This window comes from Eptatretus burgeri, chromosome 13, assembly GCF_056783735.1.
Source record: "Eptatretus burgeri isolate ZD-2024b chromosome 13, Ebu_testis_v1, whole genome shotgun sequence".
Taxonomy (NCBI): Eukaryota; Metazoa; Chordata; class Myxini; order Myxiniformes; family Myxinidae; genus Eptatretus; species Eptatretus burgeri.
The window spans coordinates 35,724,924-35,746,134 of NC_140973.1; the positions used below are offsets into that span (position 1 = coordinate 35,724,924).

The window sequence follows — 21,211 nt, forward strand, 5'->3', positions numbered from 1 at the left end:
CAGTTTTATGATGGAGTTGTTGTTGTTGTTAGGTATCCTCAGATAGGTCAGTTCTGCTCACAGCCCATGGCATGGAGATAGCCGATTGATCTCCCAGGAGTGACCCACAGATCCCTCACATCTATTATTTATATTGTGCTTTTGAGTTTGAGGATCCAGGACCACGCCGTCTTCCATAATGTGTTTTGTTGTGTTTGGAGCAGCCTGCCAGAGGTTGCAGGTGTCGTCGGTGGCATCCCCGATAGTTGCTGATGAACTTGTCAGTGGAAATTCGTGGCAGGTAGATTGGACGGCAGTGGAGTTATTGGTTGCTTGAAGAATGAAGCTATTTTGACTGTTTTTCTTTTCTTTTAAGGTTTTTGTAGATTTACTTATCGGCTGATAATTGCTGATGTATGCCTCAACCAAAAGCAATGCTCCTTTCCATGTTGATGTCAATATGAATGGCCTTTTGCTTCGAATCTTCTCCAATTTTCAGAAGTTCTGAAATTATTTTGTCAGTCATTTGTGGCTTATTTGTTTTGTCCTCCTCTTCCTTGTCTTCATCACTTTCCATTGATTTAGTGAATTCAACCAATTCTTTTGTTATCAGTTGCTCCCATGGAACTCAATCAGCTCCTAAACTTATTCTGCTGCAAGATCTTCAAATTCTTCTCCTCCAAGTTGTTTTGCCAAATCAACAATCTTCTGCACTTCACTCTCTACAGTGGGGAAGCTACAGAAGTTATTAACTTCCTCAGGCCACACTTTACGCCAATAGGAATTCATTGTTGAATCTCTAACTTCATCCCTTGTGTCTTTTTTTATGTCAATGGTTGTTAAGATGTCAAATTTCTTTCAGCATTCCATGACATTGGTTGTGGGGTCATTTTCCATGGCTTAAACTATGTGATTAATGCTCCCCCTCGCTCGTGTAGTCGGATTTGAATGTAGCTATGACACCTTTATCCTTGGGTTGGAGGATTGATGTCATGTTTGGAGGGAAAAAGAGGACTTCAAGATGAGAGTCTCTCTCAGCCAAAGTTGCAAGGTATCCTGGAGAATTATCTACAAGTAGGAGCACTTTAAAAGAGAGATTTAACTCCCTCAGATAATTTCTGACTTTGTGCACAAAACAGTTCTCAAACCAATCTTCAATCAGTTCAGCTGTCACCCAGGCCCTTTTATTAGATCTCCAAAACACAGGCAGACGAGATTTATTTCCCCTTTGAATGCAAGGAGACGTTCAGACTTGTAAACAAGCATTGGCTTGCACTTATAGCCTGCCACATTGCCACAAAATATAGAAGGTTTAACTGATCTTTTGCAGCCTTGAAGTCAGGAGCCTTTTTTTTCTTTTGAGATAAAAGTCCAATTGGGAATATTCTTCAATAAGAGCCCAGTCTCATTAGTGTTGAAAACCTGCTGCAGCCGTGAGCCCTTCTCTTCTATAAGTGCCTATATCTCATCAGGAAATGCAGATGCTGCATCATGATCAGCTGATTCTGACTCGGCCACAATCTTCATATTATATAGATTAAAACGATTTTTTTAAACGCTCAAACTACCGACTGCTTGCTCTAAATCCACTGCTGGCTTGAGCTCATTCTTCATCACCCCCTGTTTCATCACCTTTATCACCCTCACCTTCTCATCATTTCAAGTCATCATAAATGGCAAGAGCCTTATGCCGGAGTGTGAAGGCCACCAGTAGACATGTTTTTTTAATGTTCCTCCTCCAACCATACGTTCAACAGTTTTTTTTTTCATTTTTTCAATGTACGGTCCTCTGAAACTTCATAATGCTACTTTAAAGGCAATATTTCCACCATAACTGATACTAGACTTATTTTATCTTCATATTGGCAAATGTAATGATTGGTGGACTCATTGACATCATAGTCTTTGGGAAATAAAGAAGCATGTGCACCACTCTCAAGTCAAAGTAATATTTTAACTTTTTCTGCTAATGTCATCACTTCCTTCAATTTTTTAATCTGCTCTTCAGCAGATGCACCACTTAATAGATGTTTTGTACCCATAGTTAAACAAACTCTCAAAAGTTTTACCACAAAAAATGCATGTCTGTAAGTCACTAACTGCCATAAAGAAGCTGCCAGAAAACCATGATGTGGTGACGTGGCCGATGCCAGAAGACTCAGAATGCAAATTTTCAGTTGATATTTTTTTGGCTATACAGCATAGTATTGTTGGGCCCCGCGTATTTGCGGTTTATAAAATGACCTCCTTTGACATTTGCGGCCCTGTGCTTCGCGTATTCGTTGTTTTTTGCGGGCGTATTCATGTTTTTTTTTCATGCATTTGTTGTTTTTGTGGGCGTATTCGTGTTGTTTCTTTTTTCCATGTTTTCTCTGTTTTTTTATGGGTGTATTCGTGTTATTGTTTTTTTCATGTTTTTGCTGTTTTTTTTTACAGGCTTATTCGTATTTTTTTCATGTTTTCGCTAGTTTTTGCGGACATATTGGTGTTTTCTTTTCATGTTTTTGCTGTTTTTTTGCGGCTGTATTCATGTTTTTTTTTCTTCTTCATGTTGTCGCTGTGTTTTGGTGGGTGTATTCATGTTTTTTTCTCTTAACGTTTTTGCAGGGTTTTTGCAGGTGTATTCATGGTTCTCCCCCCCCCCCCCGTTGTTTTTATTGCCGTATTCATGTTTTTTTTCACATTTTCACAGTTTTTGTTTTTTTCGCTGTTTTTTGCAGGCATATTCATGTTGGTTTTTTTTTTCGTTTTCACTGTTTTTTGCGGGTGCATTTGTGTTTTGTTTTGTTTTCATGTTTTCGCTGATTTTGTGGATGTATTCATGGTTTGTTTGTTTTTTCGCTATTTTTTACGGGCATACTCATGTTGTTTTCTTCTTGTTTTCGCTGTTTTTTGCTGGCGTATTGAAGGGATTTTTTTTCATGTTTTCACTGTTTTTTGTGGGCGTATTGAAGCGGAGTTTTTTTCATGTTTTCACTGTTTTTTGCTGGCGTATTGAAGGGGTTTTTTTCATGTTTTCACTGTTTTTTGTGGGCGTATTCATGTTTTGTTTTTCTTCATGTTTTCGCTGTGTTTTGTGGGGGTATTCATGTTTTATTTTCCATGCTTTCGCTGTGTTTTTGCGGGTGTATTCGTGTTTTGTTTTTCTTCATGTTTTCGCTGTGTTTTTTGTGGGTGTATTTGCCTTTTTTTTCATGTTTTCGCTGTGTTTTTGCGGGTGTTTTTGTGGTTTTTTTTCTTCATGTTTTCACTGTTTTTTACGGACATATACTTGTTTTTTCATGTTTTTGCTGTTTTTTTTAAGACATATTCTTGTTTTTTTTTCATGTTTTCGCTGTTTTTTTATGGGCATATTCGTGTTTTTTTTCTCCTTAACGTTTTCGCTGTGTTTTTGTGGGTGTATTTTGGGGGGGTTTTTCCGTTGTTTTTTTGCGGGCGTATTCGTCTTTTGTTTTTCTTCTTCATGTTTTCGCTGTGATTTTTACGGGCGTATTTACCTTTTTTTCATGTTTTCGCTGTGTTTTTGCGGGCATATTCGTGTTTTGTTTTTCTTCATGTTTTCGCTGTTTTTTGCGGACGTATACTTGTTTTATTCATGTTTTTGCTGTTTTTTTGAAGACATATTCTTGTTTTTTTTTCATGTTTTCACTGTTTTTTTATGGGCATATTCATGTTTTTTTTCTCCTTAACGTTTTCGCTGTATTTTTGTGGGTGTATTTTGGGGGGGTTTTTCCGTTGTTTTTTGCGGGCGTATTCGTGTTTTGTTTTTCTTCATGTTTTCGCTGTGTTTTTGCGGGTGTATTCGTGTTTTGTTTTTCTTCTTCATGTTTTCGCTCTGATTTTTACGGGCGTATTTGCCTTTTTTCCATGTTTTCGCTGTGTTTTTGCGGGTGTATTTGTTTTTTTTTCTTCATGTTTTCACTGTTTTTTTTTGCGGACATATACTTGTTTTTCAATGTTTTTGCTGTTTTTTGAAGACATTCTTGTTTTTTCATGTTTTCGCTGTTTTTTTATGGGCATATTCGTGTTTTTTTTCTTCTTAACGTTTTCGCTGTGTTTTTGTGGGTGTATTTTTGGGGGGGTTTTCCGTTGTTTTTTGCAGCCGTATAAATTTTTTTTTTCGCATTTTTTGTTTTTTTTCGCTGTTTTTGTGGGCATAGTCTTTTTTGTTTGTTTCATGGTTTCGCTGTTTTTTGCAGGCATATTGATGGATTTTTTTTCATGTTTTCGCTGTTATTTGCGGACGTATTCTTGATTTTTTTTCGCATTTTCATAAATTATTTTGCATTTTCGCAAGTGAATTCGTGGGGTTTTTATTTGTATTTTCTCTGTTTTTTTGTGGGTGCAGTTGCGTTTTCTCACAGCATTGTTGATTTTCCCTCATGAATCACGAACCACCGGGAACCTATCCCCCCATTTCCCATTGAAACAATGGCATGAAATTTGTGGATTTGACATTCACAGCATTTTTCAGGAACGTATCCCCACGAATAGTAGGGTCTGACAATATTACAATTTAATATATTGTTGAATTAAGGAAAATACTTTTATCCAAAAATTGAAAAGGTTTCAAAACTTATGACAACCGAACGAGTTTACGGTGGGTGGGGTGAGAACGGATGTCTAAAAGTTAAACGCAGATAGACGAAATTACTGACCATGAACATGTGGACTTTTGTTTGGTTTGACCGTACATGCGTTGACATAAACAGACCAAAGGTTTTTATTTTTCATGTTTTTTATAATGATTCAACTTTTGATAAGTTCAGTCATTCAAACTCCTGGGTCTCACTATCAGCCATTATCTTTCTTGAGCAAACCACATTTCAAAGTTGGCCTCCAAAGCCAGCCACCGACTGGACATCCTCCATCATAAAAATTCCTTCCTTGGCACACCTGAACTCCGATCCACATACAAGTAATTCATCCACAGCTTGATGGACTGCTCTTCCCTCTGGGCTGGCTCACAAGAACACTGCCTTGGACACAATCTATTCTAGACAGGGAAAGAATATGAAAGGATTCCGTTGAGTGCCACATGTTGGCTACGAGAGTGGAGGAAGTCAAAAAGCCATGTGTGGAGTTGGCGTCATATGCTAGAGGCAGAAAGTTTTGAGAGCAAGGCAGGATACATGACAATATCAAAAGCACAAAATGTGTCCAGAGAGATGGCTTTGAACTCATGTCTGACATGAGGACCTCCACTCATTGTTAGGTGAGGAGAAGCAGCATGTCCAAGGTGGAGTGACCTGGTCTGAAACCAAAATGGTGATCTGAGATGACGTTGTTGGGGAATAGGAAGGTTTTCATATCAACTGCAATGATGGACTCCATGACCTTGCTGATGATTGGAAGTAAGCTAGTCAGTCTGTAGTTGAGGGGATCAGTGTTTGCACTATTTTTAAGTGGTGTAGTGATGTTGGTGGATTTCAAAGTCGATGGAGGATGCCCTAGCGCAAATGACAATGTGAAAATGGCAGAATGAGGATATGCAAGAGCAGCAGAGCAGGTTTAAAAGATAATTTGAATCTCCCACTATGAAGCTGAGTCCATGGTTCTATTACTATGCCATCACAGACAGGTCAGTGGTCTCTGTTTTCTAGCACCTCCTTTCTGGTCTTGCACACTCTGCTCTTTCCATTTCCCCCACCTCCCAGGTTTCTGCAGGGTGCACAAGATGTACCGTTAACCCCCTTCTGGTGAAACTACCGAAATCCAAGATCACAGCCCACATCCACTCATTTGTTCCTCTTTTCTCTCACCCGGAAAACCAACTTTCACATTCTCTTCAATCTCACTCTTCTCTACAGGTCTTCAAGATAGTTGTTCACTCACAATCTCAGATCATCCACAATCCAAAACCATGATCTTTTCTACCCTCGTTAACCCCCCCATTTACCCCAATCGCTATTCCTTCCAACTTTCCAGTTTTCCTTCCTGAGTCTTTCCTTCTGTATCCATTTTTTCCACCCCATACATCCTCTCCTGCCCCTCATTCCTCCCCACACCCATTGTTTGTCCAACTCTGCCTCTATATTGGCCTTGAACTCTGCTGTTGGTGTTTCCCCCCTCTCTCAACTGTTCCTTTTGTCCTATTGTGTTCTTATCCATTCAGTGTAATAATTCTAGCTCTTCCATGAGCCTCGACAATGTATACAAAAATTATATATGTGTGTATGTGTGTATGTATGTGTGTGTATATATATATATATATATATATATATATATATATATATATATATATATATATATATATATATATATATATATATATATATATATATATATATATACTGTATAAATATTTTTGACAATTTTTCATTTTTAAGATAAAAACAAGCTTCTCCAAAGTTGCATACATGCCTATGAGAGGACCAAAAAATTGTTTTTGCCGACGATCGCATTTTCAGGGAATATCTCAACCAAATTTTCAACAAAGTCTGGGCGCCTTTCAAATCGAGTTTCACTTTGACTGGGCTCAACAGAGAGATTGTTCAATTAAATTTCATTGAGCATTTAGTGCCAGCAATCGAGATCCAGATTCGATCACAGCCATTCTTGTCCGAAGCCGCTGTGATCGGCATGAGCAGAGCATTGGCTGTGCTCAGATTCTGGGTGTCGTTGGTATGTATCCCTTGTGCATCAAATTGTTGTGTATCGTTTCTTTTTTTACCACTTTTTGTAATTTCCCTGTTCGAATTAAGTCTGTGGAGAATCGCACATGCAAAATCAGACAATATAGTGAATATTGTATTTGCAATTCGACCTCATGTTAGCTTTTTCTGCAATTCAATACATTCCCTTTTTTATTATTCATGTCAGCTTCAGTTGTCAGTTACAAGTCACAAGTTCTATGAATTCCGTCAATTTTCTGTGATTGTGGAAAATCACTGGCTCGACTTAGGAAGTGATAGAAGTATAAGTATCCTGTATATTATGTATGCAATTTGCACTTACCTTCGAGCTGTTGAGTGTGAGTTGAATTCCCGACCTGACTACAAGCTGGCAGATTTGTGCTTCACAGGCAGGGCATGCACCAACATTGTGCTGTACCAAATAGAGACATTAAGCAGGGTGCCCTGTCTGCTAACGTTCTTCTGTGTATGCTAAAAAAAAATCTCTCAGATTATTTCCATGAAGGGCGCGCGAGTTATTGCCAGCATCCTGAACAATTTAGAAATTCCTGCCTAGACCAGTTCCAGCAGAACGTCAAGCCTGGCCACACAGTAAGTTTCTGCAAAGCTTTAGCCAAATGTCCCTTATGGCCAACCCAACAAGGAGGTGGGAATCATTAAGTCCATAAAATTGGTATTATGGGTGCAAGGGAAATAAAATGTGGAGGTTGAGTGAAAATGGGAAAATGGGGGGAAGGATAAAGAAAATTGAGTATAAGAGAGTGTTATAAGGAGATAGATGTGTGAATGCATGGGGAATATGACCATGGGCAGAAAGTGGGTGAACATGGATGAGCCTGAGGAACAGGGGTGGGGGAGAAGATTTTCACAGAAGTAAGATGGCAACTGTGACCGTGTGGTGATCTGCCTATGATCGGTTCTAGCCTTGGAAAAAGTTTGTTTTGAAAAAAGGTCAACAACTCAGTCAAGAGTATGACCCTCCCTTATTATTATTTTGATTATTTTTATTTTTTTTAACCTCTGCCACTGAAGGTGAAGGAGGTTATGTTTTCACCTCTTTCTGTCTGTTTGTTTGTGTACAGGATATCTCAAAAAGTTGTGGACTGATCTGGGTGAAATTTTGTGGACAGGCTCGATGTGTGACAAGGACCAACTGATTAGATTTTGGTGAAGATCCGGATCAGGATCCGACTACTAGAATTTTAAAAGTGATTCTTCACCATTGAGAGATAGGGCCAAAACGATATGTAGCACGATATCTCAAAAAGGTTGTGGATGGATTCAAATGAAGCTTGGTGCACAGGTTGAATGTGTCGCAAGGATGAATTGATTTGATTTTGGTGAAGATATGAATCCGGATCTGGATACGAGAATTATTTAATTTTAAAAGTGATTCTTCACCATTGAGAGATGGGGCCAAAAACGATATAGTACTGCATAGCATGATATTTCAAAAATGTATTGGGCCCGATATGTTCTCATGGATCAGGCATTATGTGGCGGAGGTATGCGCTCTACCGAGTGCCCTTCTAGTTATTATTATTCTTACAAGCACAACACCCAGAAGGTGATATTGTCACACACCCCCTCCCCACCCCCGCAGTGGCACGCGTGCATACACACACACACACACACACACACTTGCATTGTTACTGTGAGTTGCATGTGCAATTCTGACAACTCCTCAAAAAAGAGCCTCAGCCTCCCCCTCCCAACTCCACCCAGAAGATGATATCGTCACACCCCCTCCATCCCCACCCCCACAGTGGTACGCACACGCACGTGCACACACACACACACACACACACACACACTTGCATTGTTACTGTGAGTTACTTGTGCAATTCTGACAACTCATAAAAGAGCCTCAGCCTCCTCCTCCCAGCTCCATCCCATCTTTGCTTTCCTGCCCCCCAACCCCAAGTCCTCACGTTTCCCCTCCAAACCCTAAGGCATTGATCCCATCCCCACATTCAGAAGTAAAAGTCCCTGCACTCAAGCCTTCATACCATAACCCCTCTCCCCCATCCCCCACCATGCCTCCCTCACACCGAATGTCTTCAACCCCCTCCTCCCCCTTCCAAAGCTGTCCTGTCCTTACCTTCACCCTCCTCTCGTTCATAAAAGAAAACGGGCATTCTCATGTCAAAACAGCGGAATATGTAACATTCCTGTTTCCCTATCATGTTATCACACCGACTTCACAGAAACCCGCCACAGTCGCCTGTTCAACTCACAATTGGAAAAAAAAGTCAGAAATATGATCAAAGCTGCATAATCTCCACAGTAAAAGTGCTGCTTGAGAGAAAGGGTTCTAAAGGGTTCTGAAGGGTTCTGAAGGGTAATTCTAAAGGGTTCTGAAGGGTAATTCTAAAGGGTTCTGAAGGGTAATTCTAAAGGGTTCTGAAGGGTAATTCTAAAGGGTTCTGAAGGGTAATTCTAAAGGGTTCTGAAGGGTAATTCTAAAGGGTTCTGAAGGGTAATTCTAAAGGGTTCTGAAGGGTAATTCTAAAGGGTTCTGAAGGGTAATTCTAAAGGGTTCTGAAGGGTAATTCTAAAGGGTTCTGAAGGGTAATTCTAAAGGGTTCTGAAGGGTAATTCTAAAGGGTTTTGAAGGGTAATTCTAAAGGGTTCTGAAGGGTAATTCTAAAGGGTTCTGAAGGGTAATTCTAATGGGTTCTGAAGGGTATTTCTAAAGGGTTCTGAAGGGTAATTCTAAAGGGTTCTGAAGAGTAATTCTAAAGGGTTCTCAAGGGTAATTCTAAAGGGTTCTGAAGGGTAATTCTAAAGGGTTCTGAAGGGTGATTCTAATGGGTTCTGAAGGATAATTCTGAAGGGTTCTGAAGGGTAATTCTGAAGGGTTCTGAAAGGTAATTCTAATGGGTTCTGAAGGGTAATTCTGAAGGGTTCTGAAGGGTAATTCTGAAGGGTTCTGAAGGGTAATTCTAAAGGGTTCTGAAGGGTGATTCTAAATGGTTCTAAAGGGTTCTAACTGGTAATTATAAAGGGTTCCTAAATTGGTATCCATGCTCTAGAAATTGTGAGTGGAGTCAGACGAACTGCCCAACAAATGGGTGAAACTCGCACGCACGCATTCACGGACGCACGCACAGACACACGGACAGACGCATCCCTCCTTTTACCGTATAGATGTAGATGTCCCATTATTTAGACAAATGGAGGATGGATGTACTCAAAAATGTTCTCTTCTGAGTTTAAGAAACCAAATGGAGCAATAAAATAAGATGATAATCCTTCTGTTAATACGCTCATCGCCATCATCATCTGATCACACGAACTCGGGAACACCTTTCGATTGCTTGCCACTTGCCACCATTTAATTTTTTGCTTGACTCGCTACACTAGCGGTCGCAACTCCTGTTAATACACTAAAAAAAATTGGCTTGTGGGCTTTACTATCTCACTGTGCTGACGTCTTGTAAATGTCCTCCTCTGTCCAGGTTCAACATATTAGATGATGGTACCCTGGAGATCAGTGATGTTGTTGAGCATGATGAAGGATCTTACACGTGTACTGCGCAGAATGCACTGGGGAAGGCAAACAGCACTGGCAGACTGGTGATTAAAGGTATTGCAAAAAAAATATATATATATATATATATATATATATATATATATATATATATATATATATATATATATATATATATATATTTTACATCTTACTCGGAAAATTCAAGAACAAAAGTAATATTATCAGGGCATTTGCTACTTTGTTTTTCAAATTTATGAGCCAGTATTAGTATTTTCTCCAAATTAATTTAATTCATTGACAGTATATATAATGTACCTTTTGATTATTCAATTGGCTAATAGTTTGCTTTAACTGTAATAAAGTGTGTGTATGTATGTATGTATGTTTGTATGTATGTATGTCTCCATTTGAGCAATTTCGACTTTGTTCGAATTATAATTTTTGAATCGGTTATATGTCTGTGTATCCTTCGTGCAAAACATTGAATGTTTCCAGAGGGAAAAATGCTATTCTTTACCATTTCAGCAATTTCATCTTTGGTTCGAATAATAATTTTAAAAACAGTTAATGTGCACAATATATTTGTGTCTGCACTGATGCTTTACAGGCTTTTCATACTGACCTCACTCATCAATGTGATGTTGTTCTTTTTTCTTATGCAACACATGGCTGTGGGTAGTATCATTTGTTGGGGGTACAGCTGTGCCACTGATGTCGTACTCCCTTGAAGGTTACATAAATCATTTTGGAATTTGGACTGGGTGCCAACAACAGCTCACCTACTCTTCACAAAGGACACTGTAGGATTTCTGGCATTCACCAAATAATGCTCTCAGACGAGAGTCCCAGTTTAAAGTCCATCTGAGGGATGACCCGGCCTGCAATACACCAGGATGACAGTTTATAGCTGGATCGAGATTGAAACGCAGGTTAGACAGCTCAGAGGTGAGTATGCATACCTCTCGGCTATCCTGCCGGCCCACCAATGTGATGATATAGTCACAGCATGCATTCCAAATACAGATGATTACACTTTTTCACAGGTAATGTGGCACTTCAAGTGGGAGAATGCATGAAACGTGAAATGGCTCTCGTAATTGTTTCTAAAGTATCACTTGCAATATTTAATGTGTCTTAATTGATGCAAGCTAATGGCTTGCTGATTATGGCCATTCATGCAGTGGAATATACCTTGATATCCCAATGGACATTCGCAACTTTAGATGTCAGGGTACTTTTTTAACCCATGATATTGTCATCATTATCATGCCTTACATGGAGTACATAAAAGTGCATTTGCTTTCGCTGCTTTGCAAAAAAATAATTGCTCAATTAAACATGCAATGTTTTTAGATCCTCGTGGAGGATCTCTGTCTTACTCACGTTGTTGTTCTTCATCTTCTTCTTGTGGACTTTTTTGTTTCACTGCCCACAGTTTTCATTGAAACTTCCAGAAACTTGGCGTATATATGTAAAAATACCCCGCGCAGACAGTAACCATCTCCGATTTTGAAAATTCCTCCTAGAAAAAAAGTTATGACATCAAAATATCTCCGCTAATGGAAATCGCCTAAAAAATTATCTCCAAAACTAGGCAAGCTTTTTGAATTCTGTTTGTGGGAATCGAACAGGGCATTAACAGAGATGAATCACCGCACATATGATGCATCACTATGACGTCATATCAATTTTTAGGACGTCATTCCTATTTTTTGACATTTTTTGTTTCACAACCCAGAGTTTTCATCGGATCTTCGTGAAACTTGCCAGGTATATGCAGAAAGCCCACGCACAGGCAGTAACTATCTCCGATTTTGGAAATTCTTCCTAGAAAAAAAGTTGATGTCATAATATCGCCGCTAATGGAAATTGCCGATACCATTATCTCCGAAACTAGACAAGCTGTTTGAATTTTGTTTGCGGGAATCAAGCCGGGCATTAGCACAGATAATTTATCGCAAACCTGATACATCACAATGACGTCATATTCGTTTTTATGACGTCATCATTAAGAGGACGAGGACCTTAGCTCATTTGAGATTGTTTTCTTATGTTCTGCCTTGATCCTAAAATTTAGTCGATTGGTGTCAAATCCTAATCAAAAAAGAAATTGAACCTTTTGTGAAATTGTCAGTGATTTTGGAAGCAAAATGTCTTGAGGGAGCATTTATTTATGATACACTCAAATATTCATGAATTCTTACCACCTCACTCCCCTCTCACCCAGCACAATTTTCCATCCATGTATGAAGTGTGTATTATATCGTTTTCTCCATTATTTAATACCATGCATGTGAACTCAGCTGTGCTAATGGATGCAAGGAATTCGTTTGTGCATTTAAGAATGCTGAATATATAAAATGAGAATAGCACCCTCAAATTGAACAAACAATGTAATGTGTTACATATGTAATGTAATAACATTCCGCTAGATCTTTTATTGAACAAAACTCAGAAGTAACAGATAACAGCCTTTCAGACAAAATGAGCAGTTTTATGGTTAAGTGGTATTGGGCACATGGCAAAAAAAATAGTTCATATGTTGTCTCGTATTGGAGTTTGACTGCAATAATATCGGATTTATATAACATGAAACATGAATAATAGATCAGTATTATTAAGTTATTTAGTTTGCCAAAATTGATTATGGCGATGTAACAATCTTCTCCAAAAGCCATTTCCAGATAACCTGTCAGATGAAATTGCATTCCATAAATGTGTCCCAGTTTTCAGAAAGGAACAACGGGGTAGGGTTTTAAATCTAAACAGCCAACATGCTATCTTCTTTTATACATCCTGGCCCATGTGTCTTGTTACCTGTGATAACAAATATCAGTTTCTACCTTCATGATATTGGTTTGTGTTACAAATAATAACACCAACACGTACATCTTACCCATCTTCTGGAAATTAAAGGAGAGTGTCTGCCAATGTCTCTTTTTTATATTTGTTTTCTGTCTCCTCTATATCACCGCTTCATGCTATTTCATCACCGAACATCATAGGCATAATTAGCAATCTCTTGCTATTCTGCTTACAGTATCCAAATTTACTTCCAACTCTTCCATCTATTCCATTCAGCCCAATTTAAGCACTTTCTCAAAGCAGTCGCCATGCTGGTTGACATCCCAGGATTCCCGTGGGTGGAGCTTCCGATGCCAATCCATCACAGGAGTGATGTTGCTACTGTCCTTGTTGCTACGTTTATAGTTCCATTATATAGCAGCGTAAAGTTAATTTACATTAAAAATAATGCACATGGTAACAAGACAAAGGGACCACCATGTAGTTAACAACCAGCAAAACGTATCTTCTCTGCCTTACATATGCCACAAGAGTTGTTATTCTTCCCACTCATTATGACACAACAGTCTCATATTTTCGTTACAAATTAATTAGAAATATAATTACCAGTTCTCGTCTTAATAAATTAGGACCCATTCACAGCTTACATATATAAAGAGAGAGAGAGGGATGGAATGTCCCAGCAATGGCAAGAAAAGGGAAGAAGTTGGAGAACAAAAACGGGAGAGTAGGGGAATTGGAGAAAAGAATGAACAGGACAAGAATTTGAAAGAATGTGATGTTAAAAAGAAGAAAGAAAAGAGGAACGTATGGGACATAGTGAAGTCAAAAATTCCACCACTTAATTGAGTATAAATGTTCCAAACACCCCATAAATTACAGTGCCTATAGAAAGTCTACACGCCATTTCAAAATTTTCACCTTGTCTTTCCTTATAGCTTGGAATTATATTGCATTAAATCAGACTTTTTCCACCTATATTTACACATCTCACCCACAACTTCCAAGTGAAAAACAAATGATACAAATTTCAAAGAATTAATAAAAAATACAAAACTAGAATATCTTGGTTGGATAAGTGTCCCCCCCCCCACCACCCTTTATAATAGCAATTGTAAATTAGCTCAGGTGTAACCAATCACCTTCAAAATTACTCACCAAGTTAATTGGCCCCCATCTGTGTTAAGCTGTAGTGATTGATTATTTCAAAATAAAATCAGCTGTTACTGAAGCTTTCCTCTGCTGGGTAATGTATTTCACAGCAAAGACTCAAACAGAAAGATAGATGTCCTTGACCAAAGAGCTTTCAAAAGATCTCTGGGATAGAGTTGTGGAAAGTCACAGATCAGGGGATGGGTATAAAAATATTTCAAAGGCCTTGAATTTTCCTTGGAGCACAGTCAAGGTAATCATTTAGAAGTTTGGTACCACCAAGACCCTGCCTAAATCAGGGTGTCCCTCCAAAACTGGATGACCAAGCATGAAGGAGACTGATCAGAGAGGCCATCAAGAGGCAAATGGGAAGTTTGAAAAAGCTAAGTGCCTTAATGTCAAAGACTGGTCACTGTGTGCATGGGACAACAATATCCCAAACACTCCACCAGTCGAGCCTGTACGGGAGGATGGCAAGAAGGAAGCCATTACTCAAAAAGCCCACCTTGAGTCCCATTTGAGGTATGCAAAAAAAAACACTCTTGAGATTCTGTAGCCATCTAGCGAAAATTTTTGTGGTCTGATGAAACCAAGATGGAACTTTTTGGCATAAATGCAAAATGTTACATTTGGCGCAAACCCAACACAGCACATCACCCAAAGAACACCATCCCTACTGTGAAGCATGGTGTTGGCAGCATCATGTTATGGGGATATTTCTCATCAGCAGGGACTTGGGCACTTGTCAGGATAAAAGGGAAAATGTATGGAGCAAGATACAGAAAAATCTGAAAGGAAAACCTGCTGCCCTCCGCAACAAAGTTTAAATTGGGACAGAAGTTCACGTTTCAGCATGACAATGACCCGAAGCACACAGCCAAAGCTACACTGGAGTGGCTAAGAAACGAAAAGATAAATGTCCTTGAGTAGCCGAGGCAGAGCCACGACCTAATTCCAATTGAAAATCTGTGGCATGACTTGAAGATTGCTGCCCATCAATGCTCCTCACACAACTTGACTGAGCTTGAACAGTTTTGTACAGAAGAATGGGTAAATATTGCCAATCAAGGTGTGCAGAGTTGGTAGAGACTTATCACAACAGATATTGTAGTTTTGTATATTTAAATAATTTTCTGATATTTGTTGAATTTGTTTTTCACTTGGAAGTTGTGGGTTACAATGTGTAAATAAAGCTGGAAAACGTCTGATTTAATGCAATTTAATTCCAGGCAATGACGCAAGAAAAGGTAAAAAAAATTGAAAGATGATATCGTCTTTCTATAGGCACTGTATATGATTTTGGATAAAGTCATTTTGGTTTTTAAAATATGTGAAAAACACAATGAGATTGGTTTCAATCAAAATATTCTGTACACACTCCACCAACTACAATGCCACTAATCATGCATCTGTTGCCAAAACTATCTTCTCATAATATAATTTCGTAGCTCAATTACATATTTGCTGCAAACAATTAAAAAAGATTAAGTACAATTAGCACAAAGTTCTGCTTGTCAGATCAAATCAGCAAACAAAGTTTTGATAAATATCGCTAAGTGTGTGTTTCATGTGTGGTCTCTTTACCATATGTTCTTGTTTCTACTGTTCACAAACGTCATTTTGTGGAGAGATGCTTCGTGAGACATCATATCATGACATTTTTCTTGCTTGTTGTTCCAATGGATGTCATCTTGCTCAATGCCCTAAATCTATCCTGTCATATTTTAGAATGTGCTATAATATCATGAATACATTGTGTTTGTTTTTGTAATATGGATGGAAAAGGAGAGACGATTCATCAGAAAGGCATTGGCAATTCAACAATATGTTTACTTTCCCATCGTAACCCACAACTTCCATGGTAAGATATTCTATTTTTGTATTTTTAATTAACTGTCTGAAATTTGTAGAATTTGTTTTTCACTTGGAAGTTGTGGGTTATGATGTATTAATAAAGGTGGAAAAAGGTTGATTTAATGCAATTTAATTCCAGGCTATAAGGCAACAAAAGGTGAAAATTTTGAAAGGGGGTGTAGACTTTCCATAGGCACTGCGGATGTATATGGGTCGGTGTGCTTCCTGTGCTCCAACTACATCCATTTTATCAACAATTGCTGCTCTTTTCAATAACTAATACTCCTAAAGCTGATGGGATTTGTTCTTGATTTCCTCTTTGAAGACTGTCAGATCCACTTTCTTTTTCTGGATGAACAAATGGCATTCACCAGCTCTGTCATCTGCTGCTGTGTTGCAGCAATTTACAAAAGACCTTGGGAAAGGATTGTTTCCTACACATTTCCTTTCTCCAAAAAGCCATTTTTAAGTCATAAATTTCTGAATGGAAAAATCTTAATCATGAGGATATTATTCTTTCTCAGTGGACAGGAAGAATAATTGATGGAATCAACAGAACATTGATTGGTAACTTCTGAAATATTTGCAATAATGCTCTATACCCTTATCAAATTATTCAGGTACTCAGGGAATGACATCAAAGTATTCTGTGGAAAAAAAATATGGCTGCCAACATTTACGTGCACTGTGAAAAGGGAGGTCATAAGTTAAATCCATATTGTCCAGGATTGTCAACTTATGATCTGTATTTTCTTGGACGACTCAAAGAACATCTGGGTGATATTGAATTTTCAAATTATCAAGATGTTGAAAGATTTCTATGGGGTTGTCAAAATATTTTTCTGGATGCACTCCACGTACAAACATCAATTATCAACTCAATCCATCCAGCAGTTTTGGAATGCATGCAAAGCAGACAGACAGAGGTGCCTAACTTTGTATTTTTGATTCAAGTTGGGTCACCCGATCAAGATTTGGTTATTTAGACTCCAGTAACATATCAAGAATATCCTTGTATAAACCTGAAGCAAAAAGAGTGCAACACGACAATGATGGACCAAATGGCCTCCTCGTTTCCTTGTTTGGATCGTGCGAACACTCCTTAAGGCGCTGTCACACCTTGACGATTTAGCCAGCGTATGCCGACTTATGAAAAATTTGTCTAAAACGCTGGCACACATCGAATACGTTATGGGTAAGTTTTGATAACATTGAGAACATGCTGAAAAACACTGCCATACGTCGTAGTACGTTGGCTTTCATCGTTGTACTTTGCGGTTGTCCTCAAATTTTAGCATGCTTTAAATTTTACCACGTATGCCAGCGTATGACTCACACGTTCCGCTACGCTGGCCATAAGTTGTAGGCACGTTATGCGATCGTTGACACACGTCGACACACGTTACTTGTAAGTTACTCATAAGTCGAAACACATCGAGGTAATGCTTAGCGTACCCAAAACTTATTTCTAACCTATGAGTAACGTGCGTTGAACCTATGTGTAACGTACCTCCAACGCATATTGATGTATGTAGACGTATTTGATTGACGTCTTCCGGACGACCACAGAACTTACTGAACGTGTTTCTAATTTACAGCTCCCGTATAATGGCGTATTGGCAGCATTAAAAAAAAAAAAAACAACAACAATAACTTCTGATATTTCGTTACGTGCCGTTACGTCACATCCGATTGCCTCTTCAGTTTGCTCATATCTTATTCTTAGTTCCTCCTCTGTGAATATTTTCTGTTTGAGGATATTATCACATCGACGTCGAAACTTAAAAGCAAATGTCCGAATATATTTTAAAATTCGTGATAGACTAAAAATAATAATAATAAAAAAAACAACAACAACAACAACTTCAGATGTTTTGTCACGTGCCTTCACGGAGCCAAGGAGAAAAAAAGAAAATGTGCCTTGACGGAGAAAATAAGTTTCGGGTATGCTAAACATTGCCTCGACGTGTTTCGACTTATGAGTAACTTACAAGGAACTTGTGTCGACGTGTGTCAACAATCACATATCGCGCCTACAACTTATTCCCAGCGTAGCGGAACGTGTGAGCCATACGGCGAGTACGTCGTAAAATTTTCAGCATGCTTGAAATTTCACGACGTACGAAATATGACAGCGTACTTCATCGTTTTTCAGCGTGCTCTTAACGTATACGCAACTTACCCATAACGTATTCGACATGTGCCAGCGTTTTCGACAAATTTTTCATAGGTCGGCATACGCTGGCTAAATCGTCAAGGTGTGACTGCGTGGTTCACACTTCCAATTCTCAGGCGGTTATGATTTAAATCGGCGTGCGGCAGGTTTTTAACAGGCTACGCCACAAGTTCGTCGGCGATACGTGCAGCGCGCTATGCCTAAGTTAAACTATCGTTGGGCATAGGTTGTGAACGCCGACAACAGACTAAGCATTCGTTGATATAAGTTATCTATAAGACAACGAAACGTTCTGTGCCCGTTACTAATATGTTATGCATACGACCAACACGTTATGAATACGACCAAAACTTAAAAAACTAGAGGGGGAGCACTCGGGAGAGTGCAAAACCTCTGCCGCCAATACTGCTGGGTCACTCAAGTGAACCTTATATAGTATTCATTAAATATGATGTCAACAGTGCTGACAGTTATAGTTCTTTTCTCCAACATTTTTTTTGGGGGGGCGGGGGGTGGGGTTGGAAATCATTTAAAACATGTAGAAATGCAAAAAAAAGAAATCAAAATTTTGTTGAAAAAAGAAGTTGCAAAAAAAATTCTTCTCTAACAATTTTTAGGGGGGGTTGGAAATCACTTAAAACATGTAGAAATGCAAAAATATATATATTTTATCTCTAACAATTTTTTTTTTGGGGGGGGGACAAAGTCCAAAATCAAATGGCATGATCCTTGGACCATACCTAACCCCCCCCCACCAAATTTCGTCGAAATCCGTCGAGGAGTTTTTCCGTAATCCTGTTCACAAACAAACAAACAAACAAACAGAAAGGGGTGAAAACATTAACCTCCGATCTTCGATGGCGGAGGTTAAAAAAAACATCAAAATTTCAGCGTACGCCAACGTTTTACATACATTTTTATACGTTACCATTGCTGGATAAAACGTCAAGGTGTGACAGCGCCTTTACACTCAGTTTAGTCCCATGGAAACTCTGGATCCTTTGTGTTTTACTTCCATTCTACATTCAGAATGTAAATATTTAAATGCAAGTGGTTTGATTCCCGACTGAGAATCACAGTCGAACACAGAAACAGAGGGACAAACTAAGCTCCTTCCCTCTCCCCACCAAGGGGGACACGTGACATGTGATGGCTAATCAGCCAAAATGCTACAGTGCTTCTTTGGCTGGAAGAGCATGGGGGTTAATTTATGGGAATCTTTGCCACCTGGGGTAGTTTATTAGGTGAGTGCTGATTGGACATTATTCCCTCCAATTATTGGTGAGACACATGATTGGTTCTTGTTATGTACGAGTTTATGAAAATGATAAACGCCATGACGATACTTGCATGATGACATAATGAATGTAGCCCCAGAAGGACCTCTTGCAGTGCAAAGATGCCAAGATCGAATGCTGTCACCAAGCAAATGAAGGTAGCTTTGCTGACAGTATCATCACGGCATTCGTCCTGATCGGAAAACTTCATTAATCATCTTCATAAAATGCACGACTGCAAAAGATAATGGTGATGCCTGCCGGTTGTGATTGGTGTCGCAGAAGACTATATGTGCCCATGTGACAGGTGGTACTTGTTGGTGTCCATGTGGTAAATGGCACTTGTTGGTCCCTTCCTATTCTTTTTCTGCAACACAGGGAAAAATATTAGAGTGAAACAAAGTGCAGTGAACACATTAGTTCTTCCCTCCACTGGGTGTGAAGTTTAGTGATTCTGACACTTGATGTCTCAGTGCTGGGTTAGTCAAGATGACAGAGGGCAGCCCGGCATTGTCAGTACTGTGCAGTGCAAAACGCTGGAGATGAGAGTTGTGATGACTGACTGGAGATGAAAGATGGGTGCACCATTACGATTGTTAGAGTAAAACACGGTCAATGGAGTACCGCCACAAACGATCACCTGCCTGGACTTGGCTCTTCCTCATTTTCTCTTCATCTCTTCCCCAATTGTCAGGTCAGGTCAGAATAGATCTGTGACTTGTTGCAGGTAACATTGAAAAGCTGTACTAACCTGTTTCATGGTCGGGTTGTCAGCGACTTAATCGTCTCCCCACCAGGTTTTCTGGTGAGGAGGGTGTATGGATACGGTCACCCAGCAGGATTAAAAACAAAACCTGTCAAAGGGTGGAGGAGCTCCTTGTGAGCCAATGGCCATCTGTATCTGGTGCCCCACTGTGTCTACGGACATCCTCCTGCAGCTGGGTTACCTTATTTATGAGGTTGGAGGCAGAATTTGCACTTCAGCCAACATAAGACACTTCATTCCGCAAGACTCACAAACACAAAGAAAACTGAAAAGCCACTCCGTGAGAGTACCTCCTGTGCTGCTGCCCTTCGCAGGGCAGCTTACCGGATGATGGGAATGGGGCAAAGCCTTCGGGACCCCCATTTCTTGATGATAGGAAAAAAGCATGGGTTAAACTCCCTGGGTCAGCTTGCGATGGTGTGTGGCAGAGTGGTGCTGAGGTGTCGTCCACCAGATGGCGGTATCCTTGGGTTTACCTGAGACGGTCCCTTTGGGTACCATCCCAGCCGAGGCTGGATGTTGGCAAGCTCAAGGATGACAGTGTAGCTGAGTAGTTTATGCACCGGCTGAGTGTGGGGATTTGGGGGGGGAGGGTCTGGGTGCTTTGTGGAATCCTGAAGAATTGTGGAGTGCCTTCAAGACTACCATCCTTGATGTTGCCGGTGGATGTCTTGAAACTTACTGTTGGGTGAAGAAGAATTTTGTCTCTCAAGGGACATTGGATAGCATTGACCAGAGTCACAGGGACAGGCTGAATGGCAGAGCTGAGCTGCTCAGGAAGTTGAGGCACAAAACTGAATGTGCTCTGAGGGTGGACAAGGAGGGTTGCGTGCAAGGAATCTGTGAGGGGGTAGAGCATCACCTGTGGTCAAGTGATTCTCATCTTGCTGACAGCAGAATTCGTGCATTGCATTCCTCCAAGCCCATCCCTCGGTGTACTGCAGTTTGAGCAGAGGGTGGTAGGCTCTTGACAGAGGCGTCCGAAGTGAAGACCCGCTGGGCCGATTTTTTTTTTTTTTTTTTTTGAGCGGTTGTACCAGGCTGATCCATCAGCTGTTGAGTTGGATGTCA

At 39.7% G+C, this 21,211-nt stretch overlaps 1 protein-coding gene across 4 annotated transcripts in view; it reads left to right on the forward strand.

Moving 5' to 3' along the window:
* Positions 1–21,211, forward strand: part of LOC147014234 (contactin-4-like) — a 588,183-nt gene that overhangs the window by 394,341 nt on the left and 172,631 nt on the right. For all 4 annotated transcript variants that reach the window (XM_085852006.1, XM_085852003.1, XM_085852004.1 and 1 more), the window contains one exon: positions 10,076–10,203. In XM_085852006.1, the coding sequence (XP_085708132.1) occupies positions 10,076–10,203 (128 nt within the window). The remainder of the gene's footprint in view (positions 1–10,075; positions 10,204–21,211) is intronic.